The 13290-nt window shown below is 31.3% G+C and overlaps 4 protein-coding genes across 4 annotated transcripts; 2 read left to right on the top strand and 2 right to left on the bottom strand.

The window, feature by feature from the left end:
* The first annotated feature begins 396 nt into the window (after positions 1–396).
* Positions 397–2140, top strand: LOC117154389 (CUE domain-containing protein 1). The gene is made up of 4 exons (XM_033329330.2): positions 397–531; positions 659–1034; positions 1122–1220; positions 1312–2140. Exons 1-4 carry the CDS (start codon positions 412–414, stop codon positions 1446–1448), a joined length of 732 nt encoding a protein of 243 aa, XP_033185221.1. The 5' UTR covers positions 397–411; the 3' UTR covers positions 1449–2140.
* SWIP (strumpellin and WASH-interacting protein) lies at positions 1908–6434 on the bottom strand. The gene has a single exon (XM_033329321.2). The coding sequence runs from the start codon at positions 6138–6140 to the stop codon at positions 2883–2885; it is 3258 nt and encodes a 1085-aa protein (XP_033185212.1). The 5' UTR covers positions 6141–6434; the 3' UTR covers positions 1908–2882.
* A 1064-nt stretch (positions 6435–7498) lies between these two features.
* On the top strand, positions 7499–11582 carry l(1)G0007 (ATP-dependent RNA helicase l(1)G0007). Its single transcript, XM_033329368.2, has 2 exons — positions 7499–11120; positions 11271–11582. The coding sequence occupies exons 1-2, from the start codon at positions 7744–7746 to the stop codon at positions 11350–11352; spliced, it is 3459 nt and encodes a 1152-aa protein (XP_033185259.1). The 5' UTR covers positions 7499–7743; the 3' UTR covers positions 11353–11582.
* Positions 11418–13032, bottom strand: RpL23A (ribosomal protein L23A). The gene is made up of 4 exons (XM_033329369.2): positions 12942–13032; positions 12224–12525; positions 11886–12013; positions 11418–11743 (listed from the first exon to the last, which is right to left on the bottom strand). The coding sequence occupies exons 1-4, from the start codon at positions 12973–12975 to the stop codon at positions 11482–11484; spliced, it is 726 nt and encodes a 241-aa protein (XP_033185260.1). The 5' UTR covers positions 12976–13032; the 3' UTR covers positions 11418–11481.
* Positions 13033–13290: the final 258 nt, after the last annotated feature.

The following is a 13290-nucleotide window of genomic DNA, read 5'->3' as shown; positions in this document are numbered from 1 at the left end:
GGAATAGGTTTACTTTTCATAAGAAAGGTCTCACTCACTAAATTTTTGACAGTTGGTCACCTTCCTTGCATGCGTAATGACAGGGTACAGTCTTGTCTCGGTTTTCAATTATGTGCATGGATATTTCGTATAACTCAACGGTGCATAACTAATTATAACACAAAGGCAAAATAAGATGCAATTAATTTCCCCAAACAAATAACATGACATTCACGTAATAATCACAAACCGATATCCCTCGTTATGAATGACGATTTGTCTATTCATGTTTTCGGAACGTTTTAGATTTATCGAATCTTCAAAGTAAAATTAAATAACGTCATATTACAAAATCTTTGTTGAAAGCTTCCTAACTGTAACTAATTAAGCTAATTGTTTCACTTAGATTAACAATTCTACAATCACCACATAATGGCCTCTGCTATGGAACAGCAACAGCAGCAACAACAACAACAAACAACTTTAGAATTTTATCAAGCAATGGCTGATTTCAAAAACATGTTTCCACAAATGGATGATGATGTGATTGAGGTAAATTCATTTAATAAATGTATTAAATTACATTATGTAACTGGAAACTGTCTTCAGTCTAAATGTATGTTCTGAAATGATGCATAATGATGCATAATAAATGAAAAAATTATTTCAAAACTTTTAGGCTGTGTTAAGATCTAACCAAGGTGCCGTAGATACAACAATCGATCAGTTGCTTACTATGAGTACAGATAATGAAAATGAAAAAATTAGAAGTGAATTAGAGCAAAATGAAAAATCACCAAGTACTTCTAAGTCACAGAAAGCAGAGTCAACAATATCCTTAAAAAGTATACGTAAATGGCAACCTGCTTTATTAGGTCCATTACCAGATACATTCCTTCGGCTTCCTCAACAAGTTTGTGAAGATAGTTTAGATTCTTCCTGTTTACAAGAAAATTCGATGTTAGAAGATGAAAGAATTGCTATATTTCTTCAAAATGAAGAATTTATGGCTGAACTACGTTGGAATGAAGACTTTTTGTCAACTTTAGAAAATGGTTTGTAATATGCAGTTGTAATTTTTATAGTGCAAACAATGTGGAAAAGACATAAAATTCCAATTATTTACCATATCTTTATCATAGATACAAAAATTCAAGGAACAAGCCTTGAAAAGTGTGGCAATCAAATTGGTCATGATGATGAAGATCTTTTTAAAGAAAGACTAAAAAATATGGGCAAAGGTATTTTTGGCAATTGTATATTATTATAATATAACGAATGTAAAAATTATAGAATTTATGTTTTACTTTTATTATTTTAATTATATTCTAGTATCTCGACGTAAGTTTGCACAACTTACTAAAGTATTTACACGCAGTAAAAAACGAGGGGGTAGACAGTTATTACCCCCAACAGCTTCCTGTGACGATTTATTGGACCCAGAGGAGTCGTCTAGATTTCAATCTTAGAAATTATAACACTTCCTTCATTCTACCAGAAAAAACAATTTTTCAGTAATTGGTACTTACAGCAATTTATCCAGTCCGGAAATGAGAAAGAGGCATATCTGTATTAATATGAATAATTGAATGGCAAATTGCAAAGAAAATTTAGATGGAAATAGTTTTATTAATGCGGATCATTTAAATTAGAAAACAATTAGTAAGACTCATATTCTATGCAGTTTAATTAACATGATATTATTAAGTTGCTTGAATAACTGTTTAATTCAAGAGCACAGAAAGATCAAAAGATAAAATGTAGGAATAATAGCCCTAAATATTGTCTAAGAAAAAATTGCAAAACTACAAAATATTTCGTATTTTAATAATGTACTGTGAACCAGTACACATTCTAGATAGTAACAGTACAATAATTACAACAGTCATACTGTTAAAATAAGGATCTGTCAAATGTTGTTATAAATATTTTCTTTCATTTTTTTAACATGACATTGTGAAGCTTTACAAACAATGTATTTACAGATAGTTGATATTATTTATGTATATTATTTATATTTGATTGTTGACAATGATTTAGAATGTGTAGTTGTTTTTTCTACAAAATTTTGTTGTAGTTTATATTTATTTAAAAAAAAGTTTGTATAGTTATTGGTAAACATTGTTAAAATATAAAATAAATTATATTTATAGGTATCAAATGAATTATAGTAAAAAATTTCTATCCATAATGTTAAAGTAAACATTTAAAGAAAGAGCATTTTAGAATTGGCGAATTTTTGACTTCATATTTGATTTTTACGTGATTTTTTGCTGATATAAAAATAGATTTCTTTTTATATTGCTATGCGGATTAATAATGACGCTTTCATATTTATAATTACATTTTTGAGAAACTCCTATCTATTTAGAGTTGTAAGTGTAATAAATTCTAGTCTGTTCATCTAGCCATACTACTTATTGAGTAATAAATATCAAGGATTGCAATTATACATATATATATGTTGGTGTAGAAGACGTTTATATATATAAATGAGTGTAATTAAACACGGTATGTGCCACAGGCATAAATATAAGCTTAAGAATACCGAACCTAACTATTTAAAAATAAACTACGTAATTTTTAGTGTCTCTTTAATAAGTTAAGATTCATTTGACATATTATCCTGTATTTTTATTTTCTCATTATTGTAATATATACATTTATATATATATATATATATATATATATATAATACAAGTTACAAAAGGATTACGAAAATAAAGTAAATTTATAGCATATAAAGTGTTTTAAAGCTATTTTTTATAAAGCACATAATAGTATTATACAGTATATAATTTGACATTCTTTATACAATAGTAATAAGAAATATGAAACAAAAATATTTAACAATCACATTGTAATTAATTAATTCCATAATACATTTTACAGATTGTGGAATATTACATATCAGACTGTTTAAAGAATACTCTAGCACCAGATAAACTATAATAGAGCAATTGGAATTCAGCACTTCTTTCACCTAAGCGTTTTAATGTTAATGCTCTTGTTTGTTGCAATTTTTCATCTCCTTGAACATTTTTACTTTCTGCAGCCTGCTGTTCAGCATTTATATGCTGTTCAACTGTTTTGAACCAATGTAAACTATCCAATTCTGATGACTGATTCAAAAGAGCATTTATGTAAGCAATTCCCATTGCAAAACCATCATCAGTAAAAGCTGCACCTGTTTGATTTTTCTTAAACATTTTTTCTTTATTCGATATTGAGTTATCAATAAAACTTAATGTTAATGGAGGTACAATAGCATAAAATTGTTGCAAATGATGTGATTCAGTATCTCGAAAAGCAGATGCAAATACATCAACAAGAAGTTTGAAGTATTGTATTCCTTCTGTAAAGTTTCGTATTAAATTTGCAATATTATTTTCTAAACACTTTGCTGCTGATTGAGTTGTTACACCATAACGTAAATTTTTACACATTAATTCAAATGGTACAGACGAATCGATGTTTGGCAGAAATGAAATAGCATTTGAACTAGCATGCAATCCACCAGATCTAATTAATCGTACATACCCCAATGCATTTCCAATTTGAGTTATTAATTGTCTAAATTGATCTAAATAACTTAAACCATCAGGTGTCATACCTAATTTTCTGATCCCTTTCTGAAATTTTTCTGCTCTTTCATATGTATAAGGTGTTCTACCATTTTCTCTTTGAACCTTGATGAACCTTATATCTCGCATTAATCTCGACTTTATATGTTCATCAAATAGGAATTGTGAAAATGTATGTAATTTTATACGAAGAAATTGATATACAAAGTTAACTGTTGTACTCATAATACCAGTTCCATGTGTTCTGATAGAATTTGCTATATGTCGAATTCCAATGGTATTTAAATGTTTATTGTTACTAGTATGTTCAATGAAAGTTTGAGTGTTTAAATTATATAAATATTTTGATACAAATACATGAATATTTCTCATAATTTCTAAAGCATCTAAGCCCTGTTCCAAGGTCTGTGTAGGTAAATAGTTTTGTACAGTATCTAGATTTAATTTATAATGTGCCAAAGCATGCATCATTCTATATGTTCTCCAATCATGTAGTGCTACTGTAGTGAGATTGTAAAACATATCATCAAGATAATGTTCAATGAATCTTTTAGCGTATATCATACTATTTGTTAAAGGTAGTGGTAATGATCGTACGATTCTTCCACCATCTTTTGCCCCAATATTGAATGGATTTGTAGAATCCAATTTTAAATGTGCATGGACATGAAGTCTTAGATTAGTTTCAATCTCATGGCAAACAGGTTCTAATATATTCTTAGTCAACATTTCTCTTAATTGCATAATTCTTTTCTGTTTTAAATTTAATCCTTCTTGTTCACTAATGGTGCTGTTAAATGCATTAAACAAATGAACTATGTGATTTATACTTAAATTACTATCTATTACAGAAGAAAAATAAGCCGGAATTATATTCTGATGATATAGTAATATAGAGTAATCACAGATATCTGTAATAATATTATACAATTCAGCAACAATATCGTAATTGTTCAATGAGAATCTCAATTTCACCATGTCCTCTTCCTTAAAAGTATCTGCTAATTGACTAGCACATGCTAGAGCACATCTGATTATTAATCTTCTATCTGCACTTGGTGGTCCATTTAATAATCTCATACTTAAACCCACTAGTGACAATGCATCCAATTTTTCTCTGCTATAACCTTTATCCTTCTGAATTAAACTCTTCCGAGCAGTTTCCAATGTAATTAAAATATAATAACTCAAGTATTGTAATACTTGACTTTGTGATTGCACTATAACTGGTCCCAATATGTAAAATGTAGTCTGCAAAGACTTTTGTACTTCTATTAATCTACAAATTAATTGAACAGTGTTACGATTCATTGGTTTAATAAGAATCGCATGCATATTTATTATAAAAGATACAATTTCTTTAATCTGAGATAACAATGCAACTAAATCAATTAATAAAGTTTGTTTCTGCCCAATATCTGAAATCTGAAGACTTGTTTTCATTAAAATACTTTGCATTTCAATGCACCATGTTACTGCTTTCTGAATTAATCCATTCACAGTCTGGGAAAGTTTTTGTATCCTCAAACATAGTATTCTTTCTCCTACTTGTTGACCAACAGCATTACCAGCTTCTTTTGGCAAAAAGTCACTTAAAAATTTACTGGGAATCCATATGACATTTCCAATTAAATTTACAGCATAAAATTTTTTATTATTTTCAAGCACTCTTTTAATTAATCTTTTATCACAGGTGCCAAATAATTTTGTTGTTACAACAATTCCAATATTTATTTTGATCCAACTTTTATTCAATGAAACATAATCATTTGGTTTATTTTCTATGTCTACAATTAAATTTTTTAAATAATTGGTAATCTGTTCACTCATTATAGGTCCTTTATTCACATCCATTATACGTTCAATTGTCTTGGAAAATAAAACTTTCTTTAATAAATTCTCCTGTAAATCTTTTAATAACTTATTCAGTGTATGTAATTTAGATTCACTTATGCCAAATTGCAATGGATTGTGCATGATAGAACGCACATTCATTCTGTACTTTTTCCACTGTTCTAACAACGAAGGCTGGGATTCAATAATTTCATCCAATGTCAAAACGATTATAAACAAATCAATAAAATGTTCTATTAATACAGGTAAATAAATATCGTTAGAGTCACCCGCTAGACTAGATAATTGTTCCGTTGTCAAATGTGCTACTGTCCATATCCTATTCACAAAAACAAATAGATCTTGCAGATCAGACAAAAGAGATGTGATATTATTCTGATTATTCTCTGCCCCTCTTTCACCATGAGTAAACAATTTTTTATAGAACATCTTAGCTTCCATCACAAGAAGCCTAATTTCTCTGCAGGTACCTGCAACTGCAGCAAGTAGCTTTGATAAATATTTATTTTCCATTTCTATTAAATTTATCAAGCTGATATCCTCAACAGGTTTGTATACAAGCCGAAGAGGTCCTTCCATGAAATATTCTAATGTAGAATCTTTTTTCCATGTTTGCTTAGCTAAATTCTCAAAAAACTGTCCATATTTTCGTAAATGTATCGAACCTGCCGCTTTGTATATGGTCTCGTCCTTTTTCGAATTCCATGCTGATGATTCTATCATTATTACTTCCTATATTTGCTAATGTTAATCGAAATATGTTAAAATACTGATTTCAAATAAATGACATGTAAAATATATTTGTCAAATTTGTGACATATCTTTTGATAATTCACATATGTTTTAGTACCATCCTATACTTTTCCAGCATCACTTTCAAGCAGTACTTTTTATAATTACTTTTAACTACTATTATGACACTATCATTTCTTACATATTTACAAAAAACAAAATTGGAAAGTGGATATCATGAAAGGTTGATAACTGATAGTACTGCACTATACAGACTATACTGTATCGTCTGACCAACGAGTTGAGTCATAAGTAAATAAAACCACGTGATCAAAATCTAGGGAAAATAGGGTTGCATTTATGCATTGACGTATTGTGTGAATTTTCCAAAATTTTGAAGAATCTCGCGTGGTTGCAGCACGTGAAGTGCTTCAGCATTCTGCTCGCATTTTAACTTCAAACAATTCGAAAACCTAACTCGACGTTTAAATGAAAAAATGCATACCGAGGAAAATTAACGTGAACAATAATTTATATTTAAGATTGAATTATAATAGATTGAATTTTTCAATTTAAAAAGTTTTTTAATTTGTAGCAAAAATTTACGCTTTAATGAAATTTACTTAGATTCTTTGCTCAGCGTGACGGTTCTAACGATTTTACGATTCAACGATTTTAGCTTCTTGGATCACAGAATAACCTATTTATCTACTCGAATTTTACATGACAATCTACGATTTGTTTATTATCCAATAACATAAGTTGCCATTAACTAATACTGATAAACATTAATTTGATTGGAGTTTATAATATTAGAAAGCGATCGATTTATATCTTGACAATGTTTCTTTCTATGGTAACAAAAGTAAATACGAAATTTGGAAGTGATCGCAATTATTACTGATTAATAATTTTGATATTTAATCAATAAATTGTTAAATAATCTTTTGTTCGTTGCCACGCTGTTGTGCAGTTAAATGCGGCGCACTAGGTTTTACCCTATTATAGTACAAGATATTCACGCCAGAAGGAGCTACAGGTCTACACCCGTTTATAATATATATCAGTGCATTTACAGTTTTGAAATATAAAATATAAAATTATTTTGCCGAAAATTCATTTCACAAGTAAAACTTTTATTTATATTATATATATTATATATTGTATTATTATATATTATATATTATATACATTATATAGTTACTTATTTATAATAGATGAGATGTTCATAATGTATTCAGATGAATACGTAATAACTAGTAATAATAATTTCTAGGGAATTTAATGAATTGCTATCAATGAATGTCATTGACTGTATTTTTTCTCTTACTATAGATCCATCCATAGATTATGAAACTAATTTAGTTTTATTTAGTTAATTAGTCAGTTATGGTGTCTAAGATGGCGTCTAAAACCTAGCGTCTGCAAGATGACGTCTAGAATGTGGTGTCTAAAGGATAGTGTCTAAAACGTAGTGTCTAAAACGCAATTTTATACTATAGTGTTGTATTATACATATTTGCTAAAAAATAACTACTTTGTACGCTATTAAACATATAAAATTTTAGTAACGAATATTACTCAGTGTAAAAAGATGGATATATCAAATGAGTCGAATTTGTATAGATTAGAAGGGATTGAAAAAAATCAAGCAGGAGGTTTGATTATTCGGAAGAAACCCTCTGATCATACATTTAAGAAGCCTCAGGTATCTGTCTTGGGTCTTGACAAACTTGCAAAACGAAAAAGGCAAGAAAATTCACAGGAAGTTAACTCATTGAAATCTGAATCAAGTTCACTAAAATCAGAGATTAAGGAAAGAAAATACAGATCTTATGCTGAAGAAACTCCAACTCATACTGGCGGGGTGAACACTGAGGCACAACAAAGATTAGAAGCACGATTAAAGCATCAAAGATTGAGTGCACAGGACAAAAATCATAGGCACAATTATAAGGAAAAAGATCGGAATAGAGATAGGGATAGGAATAGAGATCGATACAGAGATAGGGATAGAGAAAGGAGTAGAAGCAGAGACAGTGTTAGAGATAGTAGTAGACAAACACCCTTAAGGTTTAAAGATGAACCTCAAACTCCAATATTTAAAACAAAAGATTCAACATCTAAAAGTAATTGGGATGATGATGAAGATGAAGAACCAAGAAAATCCAGTTGGGATCATCCAACACCCAATCTATACAATATTAGAGATGGTAGAGACAGTGTTAGAAGTGAATTTACGCCTTCATATAAATATAACCCTTGGAATAGAGATCGAAAAGCTAGTGGTGCTACACCTAACATACTTGGGGAAGAAAAAGAAATGTGGGACTTGTGGGAAGAAGAGCAACAAAGATTGGATAGAGAATGGTATGCCTTGGATGATGGAGAAAATCATGCGTTTGCTGATGTTTCTGAAGAATACACCCGTAAAAAAGAAATGGAATTGGAAGCAAAAAGACAGAAGCGTCTTTCCGCACAACAGCGACAGATAAATAAAGATAACGAATTGTGGGAACGTAACAGAATGTTAACATCTGGTGTCATCAGTTCTTTAGATCATGATGATGATCCTGATGATGAAGGAGAAACCAGAGTACATCTCTTAGTCCATAATGTTGTTCCACCATTTCTGGATGGTCGAATTGTATTCACTAAACAACCGGAGCCTGTTGTACCTGTACGTGATCCTACTTCTGATATGGCACTTGTAGCAAGAAAAGGGTCGGCTTTGGTACGAGCATATCGTGAGCAAAAAGAGCGGAAAAGGGCGCAAAAGAAACATTGGGAACTAGCTGGAACTCATATTGGTAATATCATGGGTGTACGTGATAGACACAAAGATGATAAGGAAGATCCAGGTCAAGAAACTGACTTCAAAGCTGGCCAAAAATATGCGCGTCATATACGAGATGAAGTTACTGGAGAAGCTAAATACAGGTCCATTCAACACCAGAGGAGAAGTCTTCCAGTATTTGCTGTACGACAAGAATTGTTAAATGTAATTAGAGAAAACAGTGTAGTAGTTATTGTTGGAGAAACTGGCAGTGGAAAAACAACTCAATTGACTCAATATCTTCATGAAGATGGTTATAGTTGCTATGGTATAATTGGATGTACACAACCAAGAAGAGTAGCAGCTATGTCTGTGGCAAAAAGAGTTTCTGATGAAATGGCTACTGCTTTAGGAGACAAAGTTGGTTATGCTATTCGTTTTGAGGATTGCACTTCAAAAGATACTGTTATTAAATATATGACTGATGGTATTTTATTAAGAGAAAGCTTAAGGGAAGGAGATTTGGATCGATATAGTGTAATTATCATGGATGAAGCTCATGAAAGATCTTTATCTACTGATGTCTTATTTGGTTTATTGAGAGAGGTTGTAGCCAGGCGACATGATCTGAAATTGATCGTAACATCTGCTACAATGGACTCTAGCAAATTTTCAGCATTTTTTGGAAATGCTGCAACATTCCAAATCCCAGGTCGTACATTTCCAGTTGAAGTATTACACGCCAAGAATCCAGTAGAAGACTATGTTGATGCTGCGGTGAAACAAGTGTTACAAATTCATTTGCAACCCCGTTCAGGCGATGTATTGGTCTTTATGCCTGGTCAGGAAGACATTGAAGTTACTTGTGAGGCTTTGAAAGAACGTTTAGCAGAGATCGAATCAGCTCCTCCACTTTCCATTTTACCTATTTACTCGCAACTACCCTCGGATTTACAAGCTAAAATTTTTCAACGTTCAGAGGGAGGTTTACGAAAATGCGTTGTAGCAACAAATATAGCCGAAACTTCATTAACTGTCGATGGAATTGTATTCGTCGTGGATTCGGGCTATTGCAAGTTGAAAGTTTATAACCCACGAATTGGTATGGATGCTTTACAAGTATATCCAGTGTCCAGAGCAAATGCTGATCAAAGAGCAGGAAGAGCAGGACGTACTGGTCCTGGTACCTGCTACAGATTATACACGCGAAGGCAATATTTAGACGAACTACTATTAACTGGAGTTCCAGAAATACAGCGAACCAATTTAGCAAATACTGTATTGTTACTGAAGTCTTTAGGTGTTCAAGATTTATTGGGTTTTCATTTTATGGATCCTCCACCACAAGATAATATATTAAATTCTCTGTATCAATTGTGGATTTTGGGTGCATTAGATCATACAGGACGTTTAACACCTTTGGGACGACAAATGGCAGAATTTCCACTAGACCCACCACAATGTCAGATGCTCATTGTTGCTTCTCAACTCGGTTGCACTGCAGATATACTTATTATAGTTTCTATGCTGTCAGTGCCTTCGATATTCTACCGACCCAAAGGTCGCGAAGAAGATTCTGATTCAGCTCGAGAGAAGTTTCAAGTACCAGAGTCTGACCACCTAACATATTTAAATGTGTACAATCAGTGGAAGGCGAATGGTTATTCCAGTTCTTGGTGTAACGTTCACTTTATTCACGCGAAAGCTATGCGGAAAGTAAGAGAAGTTCGACAACAGCTGGAAGAAATTCTGAAACAACAAAAGATGGAAGTTGTAAGCTGTGGCACGGACTGGGACATTGTACGGAAATGTATTTGTTCGGCATACTTTCACCAAGCAGCTCGTTTAAAAGGTATTGGTGAATACGTGAATTGTCGTACTGGAATGCCATGCCATCTTCATCCGACGTCAGCTTTGTTCGGTATGGGCTTCACGCCAGACTACGTGGTGTATCATGAACTTGTGATGACTGGCAAGGAGTACATGCAATGTGTGACTGCCGTTGATGGCCACTGGCTAGCCGAGTTGGGTCCTATGTTCTTTAGCGTAAAGGAAACTGGACGAAGCGGACGAGCAAAAAGACGACAAGCCATGCAACATTTACATGAAATGGAAGGGCAGATGAAAGAAGCGGAGGAAGAAATGAAGGCTAGGGCGCAAGAACAACTTGAACGTGAACAAGCTTCTATCAGGAAGTAAGTTTCTTGTATTTCAAATTTATAATACATACAGTGTCCCATAAAAGTATTTGAATTACTGTAGAAAGCTTAATATAAGTTTTTTATAATATTTATCTGATATTTTGTATCATTAATTTTTATGGTATTATTTTATATTGTTTACAGGAAGGAGATATTGACGCCAGGTATCAGAGAACCGGGTACACCTGCTCCTTATCGTAAAACTCCAAGTAGATTGGGGTTATAATTGTTCAGATTTTCAGTGAAATGTGTAAAATATTGTAAAATTTTTAAAGAAATACAACAACAAAATTTTTTGTACAAAGGCATTTTTTTAATACAGATACACTTCCTTACTCATCATATATAGGTACATTTATATTATACCAATTTTATTAGCAACATCAAGCGCATCATAATCACGCGTTAGACGTACATACGCTTTCTTTTTACCATCTGGCCTAATTAACGTATTAACTTTAGCCACATCAACATCGTACAGTTTTTTAATGGAAGCTTTGATGTGGTATTTATTCGCACGAGTATGCACGATAAAAACTAACGTGTTGTTGTCCTCTATCTTTTTCATAGCAGCTTCAGTGGTCAATGGAAATTTGATGATATTAAATGCATCCATACTGAAAAAAATAAAATTATTTTAGATATTTTTCATATAAAATTATAATAAATAAATAAATAAAATGATACATGTCATAAAATATATAAAATTAAACGTATGTAAGTAGGTAGACAAAAATAACACAAGTATTTAATACTTACCGATTTCTATTTGGGACAGATTTTCTCGCATATTTCGGGTCCCTTGGTGGTCTAAATGTTTTTGGCCGATAGAAGTGGACAGATGTCCTTATTTTCCTTACTCTTGATCCATGAACACCTTTCAATACCTGCAAATAAATACAAATGATCAATATACAAATATATATATATGATAAACCAAAAAGTTCATTTTTTATGATTTGATATATCAGCAGTAGACTATATTTTTATCACAGTCATTCAACGAGATTCCCCAACATTTATCATCATGTATATTGAAATAATTTACTAAGTTTACAATTAATCAAATTTTTTTCATTGATATTATGTATATTAACCTTTTTCTGAGTTTTAAGTGCTTTCTGAAGTGGGGCAGCTGTTCTTCCACCCTTAGATGTTTTCTTTGGAGGTTGAACATTTTTCTTAGATTTTGCAACTACTGGTTTCGCAGCAACTTTAGGCGCAGGTTTTGCTGCTGGTTTTGCTGCAGGCTTCACAGAAGTTGTCGTTTTAGCAGCTGCGGCTTTCTTTGCAGTGGTGGATGTTTTCGCAGCTGGTTTTGTAACTTTTGATGTAGAAGCTACAGTAGCTGGCTTCTTCTCAGTTTTCTTTTCTGTTTTTTTCTCAGCTGGTTTGCCGGCTAGAAAAAATAAAATAAATAATCAAAATATTATATTTTCTACATCTTACATTAGTCAAATATTTATAACACAAAGTTCTTAAGGAATTGTTGTGGACAATTTTTAGGTTATGTAAAACATGCAAAAGTTTAATTGAAATTATAAATTTCTTTCAAATTTACTATTCGAAGATATAATAAATATTTTAATAATATAGAACAATAATATAATTATATACATATCGATACTTTTTTTAAATATATACAAAACAGACAGCAAACCACATGTTTAGGGTTGAAATTGAACACGTGTTTATTAATCAAACTTTTTACATCACAAATTCGCATTAATCATGTTTTATAAGTTTGCTTAAATTAAAACATTTTTCAAACTTGTTAGACGGAATTTAAACGTTATTAAAAACTTTTAAATATACCTGACTTTTCCGTGGGTTTCGGTTTAGGAGCCATCTTGCTAAAAAGAAAGAAAGTCTTAGCCGGAAACAGACATGTGAATAATCAGTGAACTACGTTAGACGTTTACGTGTAAATTCAATTTCATAAAATAATAACTATATGATTATAATACAAAATTGTACGTTTCGAAACATTCCATGTTCAATTATAATAGTAAAACATTTGTATTTTATAATTTACGCAAAAAAAAAATATTTTAACACGATAATGCAATTTAATAAAAAAAGAATATTTGCACATACATTTTACATTTTGGTATTGGTATTTTAGATAACTTTTACTTATCGAAAACTTATGAGAAAAATTTTA

Source organism: Bombus vancouverensis, chromosome 16, assembly GCF_051014615.1.
Source record: "Bombus vancouverensis nearcticus chromosome 16, iyBomVanc1_principal, whole genome shotgun sequence".
Classification (NCBI taxonomy): domain Eukaryota; kingdom Metazoa; phylum Arthropoda; class Insecta; order Hymenoptera; family Apidae; genus Bombus; species Bombus vancouverensis.
Note: the sequence above shows the minus strand (reverse complement) of the source record. Positions and strands in the feature narration are given on the sequence as shown.

Excerpts from the sequence above, each read along its gene's own strand:
- LOC117154389 (XM_033329330.2), top strand. The coding sequence starts at position 412 with ATGGCCTCTGCTATGGAACAGCAACAGCAGCAACAACAACAACAAACA. Across the intron at positions 1,035-1,121 it reads TTTGTCAACTTTAGAAAATG|ATACAAAAATTCAAGGAACA; the intron begins GTTTGTAATATG and ends TCTTTATCATAG. Across the intron at positions 1,221-1,311 it reads ACTAAAAAATATGGGCAAAG|TATCTCGACGTAAGTTTGCA; the intron begins GTATTTTTGGCA and ends ATTATATTCTAG.
- SWIP (XM_033329321.2), bottom strand. The coding sequence starts at position 6,140 with ATGATAGAATCATCAGCATGGAATTCGAAAAAGGACGAGACCATATAC.
- RpL23A (XM_033329369.2), bottom strand. The coding sequence starts at position 12,975 with ATGGCTCCTAAACCGAAACCCACGGAAAAGTCAG. Across the intron at positions 12,526-12,941 it reads GAAACCCACGGAAAAGTCAG|CCGGCAAACCAGCTGAGAAA; the intron begins GTATATTTAAAA and ends TATTTTTTCTAG. Across the intron at positions 11,744-11,885 it reads TCTGTCCCAAATAGAAATCG|TATGGATGCATTTAATATCA; the intron begins GTAAGTATTAAA and ends TATTTTTTTCAG.